Source organism: Falco biarmicus, chromosome 4 (genome assembly GCF_023638135.1).
Source record: "Falco biarmicus isolate bFalBia1 chromosome 4, bFalBia1.pri, whole genome shotgun sequence".
Lineage (NCBI taxonomy): Eukaryota > Metazoa > Chordata > Aves > Falconiformes > Falconidae > Falco > Falco biarmicus.
In genome coordinates this window covers 28,226,953-28,244,179 of record NC_079291.1, presented here as the reverse complement: position 1 = coordinate 28,244,179, position 17,227 = coordinate 28,226,953, and the positions used below count along the sequence as shown (strand labels likewise).

At 47.6% G+C, this 17,227-nt stretch overlaps 1 protein-coding gene across 29 annotated transcripts in view; it reads right to left on the bottom strand.

Annotated features, from left to right (window-relative positions):
* Nucleotides 1–486: 486 nt before the first annotated feature.
* Nucleotides 487–17,227, bottom strand: part of LOC130148463 (cytochrome c oxidase assembly factor 1 homolog) — a 54,491-nt gene continuing 37,750 nt past the window's right edge. For 25 of the 29 annotated variants that reach the window (XM_056337079.1, XM_056337069.1, XM_056337068.1 and 22 more), the window contains 4 exons: nucleotides 8,345–8,447; nucleotides 5,321–5,472; nucleotides 3,492–3,568; nucleotides 487–821 (listed from right to left, as the gene is read on the bottom strand). In XM_056337079.1, coding sequence (XP_056193054.1) covers nucleotides 725–821; nucleotides 3,492–3,568; nucleotides 5,321–5,472; nucleotides 8,345–8,438 — 420 coding nt within the window. In that variant the 5' untranslated portion in view covers nucleotides 8,439–8,447 and the 3' untranslated portion in view covers nucleotides 487–724. Of the gene's footprint in view, nucleotides 822–3,491; nucleotides 3,569–5,320; nucleotides 5,473–8,344; nucleotides 8,448–13,493; nucleotides 13,685–16,547; nucleotides 16,735–17,227 lie in introns of those variants that run through there. The other 4 variants (XM_056337076.1, XM_056337055.1, XM_056337054.1 and 1 more) reach the window with 4 other exon arrangements.

The following is a 17,227-nucleotide window of genomic DNA, read 5'->3' as shown; positions in this document are numbered from 1 at the left end:
CAGCACCTCTTGAGGGTTTTCCTCCCCAAGTCAATGTGGTCTCCTGAGCTCAGGTTGGGCAGTGCTGGTGTGAAGGTTTGGCTTCTTTCTGAATAAACTTGAGCATCAGCAGCAAGTCTCTTCCTGGAATTCCTGAGTTACCATGAGTGGTCTCAGTGCTCTCATGAGCTTTTTAATGATAATTGTGAAGGGTGCAAGTCTACCTGATATGCAACTTATTCATTAGGAGCAGACGGGGCGGCTGCTGAGCTTCACCTCCGCTGCTTTGCCCCTCCTACCTTGGGTAACACCTTGCTGGGAAATGGGGGAAACCTGAAGCATCTGAGCAGATGGCTTTGCCTCCAAGCCATGACAGAGTAGCCCAGTGCTCCTGACTTTGTCTGCAACTGTAGAAAAGCTCAGTTTCCTGGCAGTTTGTTTATTTATTTCAAATTCATAATACCAGCACTCATGGGGCATAACACCTGGCTTCTCAGGAACAGCAAGTCTTTTGCAAGATATTTATTTTAGGCTTCTGCTGAACACATGAATACACCAGCAAAATAAAGAAATTACAATTATGACGATGATGAGGTCAGTCTTAGAGAGAAAATTGTCTTGAGAGCACCCACTTAAGTAAAATTGTCACTTGGGCAACTGTGTACATTCATGGACACAGCAGGATGCAATCGATTAATGATTCCTTCGGCTCAATGGGAGGTGGAGAAGCAGCTGTCTCTGATTTTTAACCTTCTTGCACACCAGTGCTTTCCACTGGGGAGTGGTAAACAGGAATATTCTGACCATCCCGCAGTTTCAAGGTGACATCCTGAAGGCACCAGCTAATAAAATAATAATAAAAAAAATATTTTTTAACTTGTTTCAATCACTTTTAATAGTAGTAAAGTCAGTGTAGAAACAGCTGGCACAAAGAAACAAATCATTCCATGCATTCACTGCTTTTAAAAATTCTCTCAAGTGTTTTAAAACTTGGTTTGCGAGTGCTAGCTTCTGAAAGCTCTTTTCCCTAACAGCATAGCACAGCCCAGATTTAAAGGACTGGGATGCATGTTCCTATTTGTTGCAACTCAAATAAAATCCTGCCAGCTATTTTTAGATAGGGCATTCCTCCCCCAACCTGGTGCCTTTCTTCCTCTCCATCCTGCGGGTGCATTCCTTGCTCCACTCCTCTCCAGCCTCGGAGCCAGACTGTGTTGCTAAGGAATTAGCCTGGCTTGGAGGAGTTTGAACGCTGTGTGATCGCTCAATGTGACTGCTGAAACCCTGGCAGGGTACAGCAGTGGTTACTCAAAGGAGAAGGAAAACAGTGTTTGTTGGAGATGGAGGGGGAGCCTTTTCCTTCCTTTCAGCCCTGCTCCAAACCCACTTCTGTGAGACTGCTCGTGCTGCTTTTCCAGCTGGGAAGGACTATTATTTTGGGGTACTAAGATAGGATTTTTTTCAAAAGCTCCTGGCACTCACCCAGCCCTGCTTTTGCTGGCGTCGGTGATGAGTACATACCATGAAGGAATGAGGCTGCCGCACCTCTGTGCGATGGCTCTTCGCTTGCCAGCCCTCCGCCTACATCCGACCCGGGACGAGCAACTGCCTCATTGATAGCAGGGCCTGAAGGGGCAGCTGCTCGCTCCCCTCAGCATGGCCTGGGCTCTCGGCCCTTCCCTCCGCTCGCTGCAGGGCAGGCAAGCGTCATTTTGCCAGACTGGTGCCTTGGTTGCCCTTGTCTCCAGGTGCCCTCCCCATCCCTGCGCTCCCTACGCCTGGGTGAATGCCACGTCCTCCATGTCCAAACCAGCCCACACACTCCAAATTTCCCTTTTTTTTCTTTTTTTTTCTAGTTACTCTCTTTTTTTTTTTTAATAACCACATAAATAAATGAACCACAAGGGGCGGACTGCACGCTCAGAGTCAGAAGCATTTTGGTGGCTTGGAAGCTTCAGCTACCCCTGCGCTGAGAGCTCACCTCCTGGTGCGGTTGGGCTCTGCCTGCATCGCTCCGCTTGCCTCCCTGGGCTCTGCTGGAAATGCCCCCACGCACGCCCTGCAGAGCCCCACCAGGATGGCCTGCTTACGTGTCATTCCCATTGGGGATTTCAGGAGCTCCTCTCCGTAGAGGAGATGGGAACCAGCCATTTTATTCTTAGTTGCCTGGCCAGGTGCAAGGGCACCTGGCCCCAAGCGGAGCTCTGCACGGGACCCAAATGTAAGCAGAGGTGGTTGAGTCTAACAGATTTGTCGGCCATAAAAACCTCTTACAGGAGATGATTTCTTTTTTCCCCCTCCTCTCTTAAGCTCGCAGAAGTGCATTGAGAGTTCATTTTAAAACAAAACTCTGAGAGACAGGCACTTCAGTTACTGCTGTAGTTTAACATCTTGCCACATTCAGTTACCCTCGCAGTAACTGAGTGAGGCAGAAGGGAACTGTTACTCCCTCTGCGAGGAGGGGATAAGGAGGAGCGAGGAGATCAGAGCCGGGCTCCGGGGAAGCGCAGGTGTGCAAGAAAGGTGGCCAGGGACCTCTGGGGCCACCTCTGGTCACGAGGGAGGAGGCCAGGCCTGGCCCCCCGAGTCTCTCAAGTGCCAGCCTAGTGCCTTCCTCACATCCCCTTACACCTTACTGCCCATAGTTTTTCAGAAGAGAAACCCAGTAAGTCGTGCGCATCTAATTATGAAAAGAAACCATTACCATATGGCTGTGGCAGCTGAATAAAAATGTTGCAGCTTTGAGTTTCTAAATAGAGCTAACAGAAGTGCCTACGAACTCCAAGAACAAGTATATGCAAAAGGGTTTGCGTCTAATAAAATGTTCCTTTTTGCAATGGAAAATGGACTTTGAATTCACGTAGCAATTCTTTGCTCAGTTCTAGAAGTCGGTTTACCTTTGACAAGGGAGGTTTTCAGGCTTCAGTACTACAAAAATGTAAATATGATGGGGGATCAGAGCATCCTTCTACTGTAATGTATTTGTTCTAGCACTTTTTTTAACTATAAGGACAATATTTGTCGGATAGCTTGGAAAAAAAGCCCAAACCTGCATGATTTTTAGCTCACCTTGGCAGGCTCTGATATAATGTGTGATTTCCCTACTGCAATACATAGTGCTAGGCTGGAGTTAGGACTGCTGCTCAGCAGCTCCTGCACCTCCTTGGGGAGGAGGGGTGGGGGACACGCAGTATGTTACCTTGGATCACAGTATTAGTATGTATACTGAGCTATAGTTTGCAGAACACATTTCACACAAATGAGTGGCTCGTGTTGCTCTTCTATGTGTATTCATAGGGACAAATTCAATGTATTTCTCAACTAATTTACATTTTTGCCATAATGATGGTAATAACCTTTCACAAGACCTTTGGACATGAATTTCCGCTTCCTTTGTGTGCATGATCTCAGCAGCACGGGTGACTAAAACAAATACCCTGCTCCACTCTTTTCTCCTACCACTTCTCTCCCTGCACCTATGTGTTTCTCCCGGCACCTCCCCCCGTACGCACCATTGACGGGAGTGGTCCATCTCCGAATTAATGTAGAGGTACCCTGCTGATTTTGTTCCAGATACTGGTAACTTGATCTGCAAACATAAAAGTACGTTAAGGATTCAGTGAAGCATGTAATGAAATGGACATTTAATCCTTCTACAGTCAAAGATGTGATTCTGATAAAATTTTTTTTTACTGTATTTCAGAGTTTCACTGAGCTTTTCTAACGGCTAACATGTGTGTGGCTATACAAGTATGTCTGTTCTGCCATACGTTAATCTCTGCTGAAAGAATGTACTGTGCTACAGCTGCAACCCCCAGGGAAAACCACTCGCTCTCTGAAATATTTATGAGCAAACACCTTTCCTTACCAGCACGCATAGTGATCCAGAGGTGACCTGCGCTGTGTTAGGGCTTCCCATAACCATAAGAAACCTGTAGGTTGAGATCCTCTATAGATCAGTCCCTTAACACGCATAGAGAGAATAACACATTCAACGATTTTCCTTAGCATCACAAATTCTACCACTCTGTTGTTTAACAAAGCCAGGAGTTGCAGTGGTGACCGTGGCTAATTGCATTTGGTCGAATGTTTGAATAAAAGAATTGTTTCAGGTGTAGCATTTGCTGGTGGTATTGCAATCACAAACAGAAAATGCCAGGGGTTCTCCAACAGGCCCAGGAGCTGGGAATACTGTGGAGTCAGTAAATCATTCTAGATTAACCAGTTTATTTCATAAGAACATGAAGGCTTAGGAGCATGAAAAAGCGCAGAAGAAAGTTGGAGGTTTGCCTCTTGGGTGAGGTCGGCAACAGCAGGGTTTGACTTCACCCTGAGTCACCCAAGCGACCGGCGTTCTTAAACAGTGACGTAGGAAAACATCAGTGGGACAGGTTCTCCTTTTCCATCGCCATAAGAGGTTGTGTGGGGTTTTGTGCGTTTTTGGCCTTAGATATGTTTCCTGGTAGAACCTCTAAAACCTGGGAAATGTTTTAGCTCAGGGTGAAGCCTGATTAGGGTGAGATGGAAAGTGGAATTTTAAGTGAGTAGTTAAAGGTTGATTTTTCTTGCCCTGACAGCCCCTCTCCTTCACTGGACCGTCTGCCCCATTCCTCAATGCCCTTGCCTAATCCCCAGCACTCAAAACCACTCACCAGGAGGAATAAAATTATTTCAAATTTTGATCCTCCAGTAAGGGACCTGGACAGGTCACTGGGGATATTCTGCACCCCCCAGCAAAACCAGGGGAGGGCAGCCAGTCCTGGGTTAAAGGGTCAAAACACTGACGGAGAACCCTTTTCAGGCAGCAAGCCCGAGTGGAAGGGGACTCGTGTTTGTGAGGTTTGCCCGGGCTGACACCAGGCAGCCTTGTGCAATACCTGAGCACTCTGCGCAGCCTCCTCCAGCCCATGCCGGGCAGCTGGCCGCTGTGGCACAGACTCACAGGTGCTTCTGAAAACCGTGCCGATGTGCAGTACCACAGCAGAGCTCAGGTGGCCCTAAAACTGCTCTGAGCAGAGCTTTAAAACAGTGTGAGACATATCGGGTAGGGAGAGGGAGGCAGCTTCTGCTTTAAAGCTGGATCTGACGTGTTTCTGATAATTATTTTGTGGTTTACAATAGCAGGACACGAAAATGCCGCCCTTGCTATTTCTAGTCTCTCACATAAGAGCGTAGATTTATGCTCTGGAAATCCATGCCTCTTCCAAAACAACTGGCATCCCATCCCACAGCCTTCCAGTGCCCCCAAGTGCCTCGTGACCTGCTGAACCCCCCCCAGCTGATTCCCTGTCACCCCAATGCCTTGGAGGGCCACGCTGTGACACCACCTCTCAAGCGTTACCTGTGCTCTTTCTGTGTCCACACGATTACTCCCATCCATCAGTCGGATGTTGTGGATTTTAAGAGGAGGGGCACCCAGGGCTTCCAGGGCATCAGGGCTGTGGTTCAGTTGCTCCAAACCCTGCTGGTAATACTGGGTCCTGGCAAAACCTTCTAGGTGAGAGAAAGAGGGCAGTGAGGACACTGTCCACTTAAAATATAAGTTAAAAAAAGACATTTCTTCCAGACTACCCCACCTTCCCTGAAAAACAGTGCAAAAATATTAATTAGGAGAAATCTGGCTAAAGAAGGAAACCCACGCTTACATCAGAGAAGCAGTGCTGAACTGTGATATTGTTCAGCTCATTTAAGTGAATGTAACCTGTTCCATACCGATACACCGTTCAGCTCATGGCTGTGTCTCCCTGCTTTTCATACATTTGTGTGGCATCTAAAAGGAAACCCAAAAAGCACAAGGATGAATATCTGCAAATGTTCTAAAGGTAATTAAATTGTTTGGGGTTTTTTTTTTTTTTAAAAGGAGGCACAGAAAATACTTTAAGAATGGAGAAATATTTTGCAGACATTGGAGTGAGACTGGAACAGCTGCTGCTGCCCTGAAACTCTTGCTGTGGTCTTTTCACAGCTTTTCAGGTGGCAGCCACGAAGCTGAAGCTCCACTGATGGATGCATTAAAAGGGAGGCACAAAGAAGCACCATTAGAGTTAATGGTCAAGCAGCAACAATAGCACAGTAGTCTGGGTGCTGTGGTGTTGGCATATGGAGGACAATTGTGGTAAATTGCTATTTATCAGCGTCTGGTTGCTATGTATAGCTGGGAAATGCTGTGCAGTGGTCACCAATGGACAACGCGGAGCCGTGAGGCTGGAAACTTGCCAACCCTCCTTGAGGAGGCAGAGATTTGCTTAGAAACAGTTTTAAGTCTTGCCTGTTGAGGTTTCTAGAGGCACTTCACGCCAGCCTAACATCACTCCCTTGACATCAGGAAGGGCAGAGTTAAGCTAAGAGTGTGCATGTGTGAAAATTCTACTCTGGCAACTTTGCTCTCGCCTTCCAGAGAGTTTAAAACAAGGCACAAGGTTTGTTTCCTGGTCTCTTCCCTGTTGTTATTACTCCTGGAACGTGAGGCAGAAGGATGCTTCCCCGTCTCCCTAATTAGAGGCATCCCCTGTGAGCAGGCAGCATCCAGCCAGCATAGAAGCAGGTTTGCTAGGCTGCAGCTTGTGCTGGTCCTTCGTTGGCCCCTGGGCCATCCTAAGGAGCTCCAGCAAAAGGGTCTGCTGCACACCAGCCCTTTAGTGCCTACACATCACGGCAAGCAACCACCCAGACCATGTACAAAAAGTATACTTAAAAGTATGCTGTGCTCATCCTGCAGGGTGGAGGGGAAATGGGTTTGAGTTCCCTGGTGCTCCTTCTCAGCTGTTCCTCATTAGCATCTTGTGTATTGGACATAAAGTGCCTAAGCCATTTGTCCATGTGTTTTTCCATAGAGGAGCTGAAAGGATGCTCAGGTTGGTGGGGGAGGCTGTTCCCATGAGGTGGGGGTGAACAGAGTGAGCAGAAATAGGGTTACCTGAGTGCTTGTGCAAGCTTTCGCAGAGACCACAGGCCCACAAGCCTCCCTTCAGCCTGAAGGCTGAACTGAAAGCCTGCAGCCCCCTCCCGCTGCTCCCACTGCTACGGAGCCTACTTGCTCCTCACAGGTCCCGGTACAGGCCAGTTCTGTGCAGGGGCAGAAGGGCCTGGGATGGCTGGGGGTGTGGGCCAAGGAAGGAAGGGTCCCAGTGTGGCTCCCCTATCTGCTGGAGGCTACAGGACACACTCTGCAGCAGAAAGTGCCCTTTCAACAGCCCAGCTGGCTTGTCACCAACTCATCAGGCAGCTACTCGGTGGCCACTGATAGTGCAACAGAGCAAAGTAGCCATCGTGTTGCAGCGCTTGATGGCACACTAAGTGATGCCAGGAATGCACCCTCTCCCTTTCTGTATAGCACAGGGGGCAACTCCACACACACACACGCTGAGATTTCTAGATAACAATGCTGAAGCTGAAAATTAAAAAATGCTAATGTCCTTGTTAAAGCCAAATTCAATATTTTAAAGTGTAAGAGGATCATATAGCTGTTTTTACTCCAGAGCTTGAGGGCATTAGCTGCCTAAAATTAAAACCTGCTTTCCAGCCTTGTCTGATCTGTTATTAACACGTGTAAAATGAAGGGGAGGTTTCAGAGCTTATCTGAGGGCTTGAGGAACAGGCTTGGCTGCACTTCCCTGGCAGCATCTTCTGATAGAAGGGCAAGTGAAAACCAGCATCATTTGATAGCACCGGCAAGGGAGAGGCACAGGGCCAAGAGGCTTATAGCACCCCCCTGGAGAGAGGCAAAGCTGCCTTCTGGTCTGATGTTAAATATCTAGGAAAAATTTTAGAAGAAATAAACACTTATCATCTGGACTAATAATTTGGATTATTGCCCAAAGACATGTAGTGACTCGAGCTGTCTGTAAACGGCACCGTCACCTCTCTCTAGCTTTTTTTTTTCTCCTTGCCCTGGTCTTCTCAGTGTTGAGGGCTCTTATCTGCCCTTCATTCAGGAGAAACTAATGATGTCTTAGCACTTTCACAGGCGTGTTGTGCTTAAGGGCCAGCACCACAGGGAGATTTACAGATAAAACCGCTAGACATTAACACCTTCTCACAGATGGTAGTCTTCTCCTGCCCGTTGGTAAAATCTCAGTAAGAAATGAAACTTGCATTACTGCCTGTTCTTCACTTGGCCCTCACCCTCAGGAAACCCCCCAGAAACCACCTTCTCCTGACCACACAGCCTGCTCCCTAGGCAATGCCCACCCTTGGAAAACGGAGCGGAGCGGGAAGCCCAGGGAGGCAGAGCCCAGAGGCTCCACCACACTTCCCTTAACTCTGTCTGCTTTTCACCTCTTGCATGCTGCTATTTTCCCTGCTACACAAAAGCAAATGAAAGGGACAGAGGAGAAATAAGGTTGCTAACACCACCAATACTTACTTTGCATAAGATTATACATCACGAGGCATCCCCCGCCACTGAACAGTCCCATGAAAACAGCCATTTGCTGCAGTTTTCTTAGGGAAGCTGGCATTTTTCCTCCCTGAAAAGAAAAAAGGGAAGACATTTGTTGTAAAAAAAAAAAAAAAAAAAAAAACAAAAAAAACCAAAAAAACACAAACCCAAGAGGTTATTTTCCCCTCCTCTTTCCTAAAAGCCCTTTCCAAGCAGGCCTGAATGCAAGCACAGCACACAGGCATCGGGCTTTTGCTTACTGGGGCCCCACCGCGTGCCCAGAAGGAAGGGTGGTGAGAACAGAGCAAACCGGGGACCCAGCCGCTTTGAATGTGTTTATTCAACTTCTTTTAGTGATGCCACCACTTTGCTAATTGCCGAAAAGAAAATGACCTCCCTGGTGTGGCTGCGGGCCAGCGCCGCAGCGCGTTGTCACGGGGGCTGCCGGTGCCCGTGCACTCGCTTGCACACTGCAAGCATTCAGGCTCCGGGGGCTGGATTTCTCTCTCGAGTAAACTCCTCTAAAGTAGACACCCTCCCGGCAGGGCTGGATTTGGCCTGGAGTGGTAAGGGACAGAGCCAAGCCAGCACTGTGCCAGCAAAGATAATGGAGCCAGGGTGTGTGTATTCTGTTGTTTTTTTTCCCAAGCCATGGATAAACAGGAAGGCTCTTGCAGGCTATTTTTCTTCCTTCCTGCACCCCCCAGCCCAAGCTTGCCCTTGTAATGAGTCACAATTTTGGCATTTGAATGCATGACCCAACAGAATAAGAAACACTGCTGAGAAAGTCAATCTACTAAGCGTTTCCACGGTTTGGGTAAGGGGGGAACCGAAGAGCCTGAGCTAACGCTCCTGCCTGCAGCAGGCTGGTAGGAATCGAGCTGAGTCGTCACTGGAAGACCAGCATGTTGCTCTGGGCTGTGGCAGGATGGGACTTGACTGAGCATCCGAGTACCAGCTTATGCTCCTGCTTCTCTCGCAGCTGGGATGGGAGGAACGGTCTTGACAGTAGTCAAAAAAGCCAACAAAAAATATTAGCAGAAGGCTAATATTCTCCCCTTTTCTGCCATTTTTTATGTAAGCACATAAACATCTGGATACTTGGGGAAACTGTGATTTCTAATCCCAAAGGTTTCACACCTTGGTTCTTGTGCCACGATGGTGCGACTTCAGCGTTATGCTCGGCGAGAGCTGGTTAATAAACTGAGGTCTGAGCCAGTTACAGAAGCGCGACCTGGGCAAGGCCACCTGAGTCCTGGTGTGAGAGCCCAGCCCTGGGTGTGTGCGGCAGGCATCGCCCGGCCAGCAGCCCCAGCCGGGGAGGCAGGCGGCAGGGCTCCGTCCCACCGGGGCAGGGCGGCTCGGGCAGCCTCCCGCTGCTGCCGCTCTGCCGACATGCCTGTGCTCAGCCTCTTGCACCCTCCAGCCCAAGGGGAAGCCATGGATGTGACCCAGGTACAACTTTCACCTCCTGCCCTGTCGGCACTAGCATGCCACCATAATGCAGGCTACCCCTCAGCCAAGGGCCTTCCTCGGTAACGAGTTCCCTCGATTTTAAGAGCACTTAGTATTTGACTTTACCATTTAATTTGCTTCTGATTCATGGGTGGCTAGTCATGGTAGCAACCCAGAGAAGCTCGTGGGTACTGTGTCTATTTTATGCCCCAAAATCCCCGCTTTGTGCCATTGGTACAGTCCCCTGACAGTCAGTCATCATCTTGCTCGCTCCTAATCTGTTTCTCTGTCAAGTTTTCTTCTTCACTTCCCTTGGGGAACTTGAGGGGTGCGAGAAGTTGCAGCAGAGGAAGTATGAGTGTGTTTTTGTAGAGGAACAGCAGCAGTAGTTTCACAAGGACAGTGAGAGCTTTCTGCCCACCCGCTTGTGTTTGCAAGTTTCCTTAAATTGCAATTTATAACATTATTTCATGCCGCTCCCCCTGCCCCAAACTGCAAGATCTGATTAATAACCAAATTTCCTGCAAGATGTGTTTGGCCAGGAGGAGGATCCGACACTAATGCTGCATAACAGGGAGGGGAAAAGAAAAAAAAAAAAAAAAAGAGAGAAAAAAGGTGGTAAATCTGGAGAGTGGCTCAGATGTAACAGGCTGTGACGCGCAGCATTTGGTTTCACCCCTTTCAAATTTGCAGCCAGGCAAAATTTGCTTTCTGTGATGAAATTCAGGGTAATTGAACACAAATGTCTGGAGGTGGGGGTTGCTGCCGGCAGTTTGCTGAGTAAAAGTGGGAAGACACAGAGCTCTTGCACCAGCAAGGAGGTTTTGACCGAGGCTCAGGGGACCTGCCCAGCAAAGGGCGGAAATCGGAGGCTCTGCAACCGGGTGTCAGCGGGTTTGAGGTTTGTTAGTCTCATGGTTTGCTGGCATCCAAACAAGGGGGATGAAAAGCAAGAGGAGTTTCGTGCTGATCGGTCACGTGCTTGCACATGCCCTCATCACTGCCTTCGCTCACAGCAGGTCAGTGGCTGCCAGTGCCCCGGTGGTGCTGTGCCAAGACAGTGCCATCTGGCAGGGGAGCTTGGCAGCTGGGGAACGGTGATCCCAGTAAGCACTGCTGCCCCACGCAGCACTCTCAGCTGCTCCTGATGTGCTGCCCCTGCCCGCAGCCGCTGCCCATTGCTGGTCCTCTGGAGGCAGGGAGGTGGGGGGCCTGGTGTGCACCCAAGTTGTGCAGCCCATGCTGGCTCTGCAAAGGTCGTCGTTGCTGTCACAGACAGACTATCCCCATCACTCGCTTTCTGTTGCAGTGGGAAGCCTGCAGGCTGGACCACCCCATCCCCAGGCTAGCCCTCGACGCTCTCCTCCCACTTGTTTCTCAGCTGTTTTCCCAAGCTGGTCCTTTGACAGAACATTGCGGGAAGAGTTTCAGAGCTACACGTTTTAACAAGCCTCTCAAGACCTTGCAAACCTCTTTGATCCCACAGTTCCCTGCTAGCTTCCAAAAGCAAGGATGGAGGTGTCCTTGGAGCCCAGAGCATCCCTCACAGGCGCTGCTGTTCCCCTTCTCCACCATCACGGTCCCTTGCAGCACGGGTGTTTGGATATTGCATCCAAATCCTTGAGCATCCCTCAGCATGCAACTGCTGCTAGCTTTTGAATGATGACACCAGAGATACTCATGGTCTCAGCTTGTGGATGACTGAGGCATAGTAAGAAGCTGTTGCCTGTGAGGACTCATTGCTAGGATTTCTGCCCTCTGGCCAACCGAGTGTTTGCTGCTCCCATCTTGCAGTGCCATGGAGGTGGCTGGCTGGGGAAGGGAAGCAGGGACATGCCCAGAGCCTTTCTGAAAATTACTTACAGCCTGCAAAACACACAGGCTATGAAAGGGAAGGACCAAGCCCCCTCTACTTCATTCGCCACAAAGGGAGTAACTGTAAGACCATATATTTAGGAGAATCATAAATAAAATGTGAGATTGCCTCCTAAGGAGGGAAGTTCACATTGCTATCTGTGGCAGAGATCTCCCATCAGAACCTGTTACACCACTAAAAAGTATGCAAGTCAACTGGTTAAAAAACAGATTTCTTCACTGCCAGTAATTAAAAAAGCACAGTTGCAGAACAGCGTAGCTTGGAAAAAAACATCTTTCCCCCTGTGCTGCTTGCAGTGGTAAGAAAGATTAAGCGGAGATTAGCGCACACAAAAACATTGAGCCTACAGTTACCAAAGAGACATTAAATCATTCTAAGTAGTGTTCTCTAAAAATAAATGTTTAAGAGCACAGCTTCCTAATAAGGGTGATGTTAATTTTGTGCCTTGAAAATAGTAAGATATGGCAGAGAAGGTAGTGTTCAGGCTTGACTTTGAAACCAGGCAGGACTCGGGCAGTTAACAGCAAGATCTAACAAACCCAGAGAGGTGGAAGACTCCCAGGGTCACATGTGAAATGGTGGGTTACTGCAACAATAAAGTCTGGTTTTAATTAGACTTTGTTTTTTTTCCACAGAGGATCTTCTAAAAATAGGCTAGGCTTAAGAGATTCTCCCTTATTTCAGCAAATTCAGATTTTCTGGTTTGGTCTCTGAAATGTGTGTAGCAGAGGTTGGTCTCGGGCACCTCCACCAAGGGCAGGTAGCAGTGAAGCAGCGGCTTTTTCTCCAAGCCGCAAACATTCACTTTACTTGCCTCAGACCTGAGCAAAGGAGCTGGGGCAGCATGTTCTTTGGGGAAGGCAATTCTTCCTCTTCCTCTTCCTTCTCTTCTTCCTGGCACTACCAAGCTCCACCAGCACCTCCACCTTCTGGTTACTATCACAGACCAAACAGTAAGCAAGAATATTGCTCTGAAATCAAAGAGAAGTACCTTGATCCATGGAAACTCAGTGTGAGATCACTGCTGGCTGTCTCAGTTTCCACCACTGCCTACTCACCTGGCCAAGACCGTGTACCACCAGGCCACCAATACAAGCGGCTGGGAGCCTTTAAACCGCTTTGAACCACTGTAGTCCCAAGGTGCTGGCATGGCACACTAAATATGTGTGGCAAAGACTACTATTAAATTAAATTAAAGCTTATCAATAGGCCTGAACACAGACCTGAGCGTCTAACTTCAAGGCTGGCAGCGTTGCCAGTCCTTCTGCAATGAAGCTCTCCCTTGGGCCGGTGGGATTTAAGTCAGCCCCAGGTCCAGCTTTTCTGCAAGCCACCCAGGTAGTCTTGGAAGTCACAGGAGATGTCAGGTAGTATCAGGCAAACCACACGCAAGCACAAGCATGCACTTGTAGTTCACATTCTTGCGCTCTTGCCCATCCATTGATCTTTTAAGATCCATAATGCATCTGGGTGCAAGCCAATTTCTATACTAATAACGTGCCAGGACAACATTTTAGAAACAACTTCTTGACACTCATGCTCTACAAAATATCTCCTCATCAGTACTGTCGCCGAACAGAGGACAGTACAGCAGAAGCGTTTGGACAGGCTCATCATTTCAGCATATTATTTTCCCACTTTTCATGGAAATAGCCACAGCGTATTATTTACCTCATTTCTGAGAAGTAACAGCACAAATTATGCCCCCTGCTAGCACGTTCAGAAATACCAAAGGCTTTGCATGTACAATCTGCCTTCACCAAAACCTCAGCAACTTGTAAGAAAGAAGATTTGTTAACTCACAGTCAAACCAAAAGCAGGAGTAATACTCTTCTTTTCCTCAGTGGTTCTTCTACAGATGGACATATTTTGGCATTTAGGGAGGTAAAACACCTTCTCAGCCAGCTTTGGAATGGTCCCTTCCAGGGTCTCCTTGTGGATTGCTTCCTAGAAATGTCTAACTTACCCTGGTTAAAATGCTTTGAAGGGACATAGTGGTGTGTACTGGGGAGATTACTGGTAAGCCAGGAAACCGTGTTGTTTATTTTCTGCCTTTGCTGCTAGCTAATTAACAAGGAAAGTGAAAATAGTCAATAGAATGATTAAGGGCTCTGAACAGCCACCTCATTCTTGTATCACATTTCCTGGGGCACACGGTGCAGCGCAGGTGGCTTGCTCCGTTAGTACAAAGCCTGGCATGGTACCTACAGATATTTTAGTTTCGTTTCCTTTTTCTACTCTCTTGGGTGCCCTCATCTGCACACTTTTGTATATTTATATATCTTCATACGTCTCCTGTACTCCACTGTTACAGACTACTTCCCCATGAGCTCTTAAGCGACAGTCTCATCCGCTGGGCTTGCCTGTACTGCATCTCTTTCCCCCTTGCCTGCCCACCTTCCCCTCCGAGTGCCCTCCTCCCCTGCAGCCCACTGCACACCGCGGTGTCGGGCAGAGGGAAAAGGTGGGGCCACTGTTCCCCTGGTCTGAGGAGCCTTCTCCTGCCATCCCTCCATTTCTCCCTCTGTGAAATGGAGTCTGTCTTCCTAGCTGCAGGTAACGAAGGCAGATGCCTAAATCCTTTTTTTGCTTTTCTCCCAAGTTGCCAAGAAGTTTGTTCGGTCTTTTTGAAAGCACTTATTTTCATGTGCCAGCCAGTTCAACAACTCACTCCAGCTCATCCTTCAAGACAACTAGAGCTGCCCATGCTTTGTACTGAAAGATATTGCAAGAAAAGAGGCACGACTAGGGCATGCTATTGGAGAAGCAGGATAATTACATCTACAGTGTGACCCATTTTTGCTGTTATTGGAGCACGGCGTTATAGGTTAATGCTTAATAAGCTGTCATTAACATCCCTAATTGTATGTTTCTGTAATTGGACACCATGGAGGGGAGAGGAAGCTCTGAATGTTCACCTTTTGTGTTTTAGAGATGAACTGCAAAGGATTTAAGAGTAAGAACTCCTAAGTAGGGTAAATGAAAAAGTTGCATCTCAGGTGCAAGGAAGAAAAGGTCAGTGGTGTTTATGGTTTTAAGAGCGAGTGGTTTCCCCGAGAAAGCTACAGGACAGCTTCTTGGCTTCCCCGCCACTGGGAGTGAGGTCACGAGCACGGCAATCCCAGGTTCAAAAGAACTGCTCTGTGCCGTGCCCGTGCCTCCCCACAGCACACGTCACTGCCCAGCTTCCAAATGGGCATGTTAAAAGAAAAGAATCACATAAAGAAATAGCAAATACAGTCCTCTGACTGTCCTGTGCTGTCAGGACGAGAGGGGAATAGCACTCTGTGCTTAGTAGGAGCTTAGCAGAAGTGGACTGTCAAGCCAGGGAGGTTTTTGTAGTGTGACGCGCGTTTTCTGTATATGGTTTCCTTAGAATAGGTTCACCAAACCTGCAAGGTAAGTGATCAGTGAAGAGTACCAAACCATTTCTCACGGAAAGATCAAACAGCTTGCAATGCTTTCTGTGCAGTGGCAACCACTTAGCTCTCTTGCCAGTCTGTGGGCACTTATCTGTGTCCGATACATGCATTATGCTGAAGACACTGACAAGTTCTCAAAGCCCAAACCAACAACCTATCAAGCCTTCAGTCAAGTTACTGAATCCTAAGAAGGGGGAAAAAACATCCAGAAACATGAAGAGTCTGTAATAACCTTCTTGATTAACAGGTCACATTTTACCTTGTAAAGAGAAAAGAAAATGGCCACAAAAGTTCATAGAAGTACTGCAGGGGTCATTGGGCTAGGAACTGCGTGGCTATGTTCAATGTTAGCACCTGTCTGGAAGTTTACACACTCTAACACCAATCCTGATAAGGCTTATGCCTGTCTGTAGTCTTACTAACTTCAATAACATGATCCACATGCATGCATTAAATAGGCACACAGTAGACAGTGACCTAAAGGAACTGAATGCCAGGAGAGGCAGTCACAGGGAAAAAATGTTTAAGGCAAGAACATAGTATAAATCATATGATGCTTGGTCCCTTGTCATGTGTCTGCTGCCAGAAATGAGGGGGTAAAAGATGTGATTTACTCTGCTATGATCAGCATGGAGCCCCATTTACAAAGCCTTTAAAAATGTCAGTGGAGACAGGAAGGTTTGCAGCCCTAAGGCCAAACATCTTGCTCATATAATGCCTTTTATTTTACAGTATTATAGCAGTACATACCTCTGGCACTTCACAGGCACCTTGCTCTTATTCATACGTCCTTCTGAAAACCAAAAATAAATAAAATGCTACCCTAAAACCCCCCAGATTCACAGATGTGGTGAGTTTATTTCAAGTGCCCATCTCTACATCCTTCCCAGAAGGGCCTCTCCTTCTTAAAATGCTGGCCCTACCCTTCTTCTGAAAGTCAAGCCCCTTTGAAATACATCAGATTGACTCTTAAAGCCTAAGGCTTTGAGGGAAACTAATTACTTTCAAACATCTTGGACACCTGAATCGTTTCCAAAAGTTGGTCCTTGCCCATATGAGCAGAACTGGTTCAGTATCAGCTAAATCTGTTAACACAAATTAAGATCTGGGGAAAAAATAACCTCAAAGGCTCGTGACTTTTTAATAAGTGTTGAACACCAAAAAGAGCACAAGACCAACAGGGATTCTGACCTAGAAACATTCTATTCTCAGAAAGACAAAAAGGAAAAAAAAAAAAAAGTTATGATGGAAACCATTAAAAAAAATAAAAAAAGGAAAAGAAACTACCATAATACTTGAAGGTTTCCATTCAAGACAGATCCAGCTTGTTAACTTGGGCACAGAGCTGTGGGAGATAAAGAGAGCAAAAGGGCAAAGGAAGCGGTGGAATCTGCCACACCATTTGCACATGCAGCATCTGGAGTCAGACCTTTACCTGGATCTGAGGAGTAGCTACTGATTTATCCACCCGCTCTTGGAAAAAGGAAAAGATGTGCTGGATGCTCACAAGACAGTTGGATGTGAATCAGCTTCTCTTCCAAAAATGAGTCAGGGCAAGAGGAATTTCAGAGAACAGCTGACTGGAATCCACATTTTCCTTCTCAACATGTGTGGGAAAAGATCTGAGGGAAAATAATCTCTCTCCATTTAATGCTTTAGATGATGACTCTATTTGATCCACTAACTTTTAGGTCTTTCTAGCTCCTGTTAGGGCAGGCAGAGTTGTTGTAGGGCAGGCAGAGTTGTTGGTTGGTTGGGTTTTTTTTTCATTTTGCAGAGCTGTGGCAGAAAAAAGAACGGCTTTGCAGGAAGCCTGTGCTGGGCTGGGCACCTGGTCTCCAGACACCCGGGCTGTGTCCCTGCCTATGCACTGTCCTCTCAGGCTAAAACATACCAGCCTAGACAGGTTCAGCACAACTCCTGGGCTGCTCCCTACAGCAAATATACCTTTAGGGAAATAGGAACAATTCTTCCTATAGAGCTACAGCATAGGGCTTTTGCTCAGCAAAGAGGTGTGACAGTCCAAGAGCTGGACAAAAAGCATAAACCATGGTTTTACACAGTGTTGATAGCTGAGATTTTTCAAAACACCATGTGCTTTGTGTGTGCTCGACA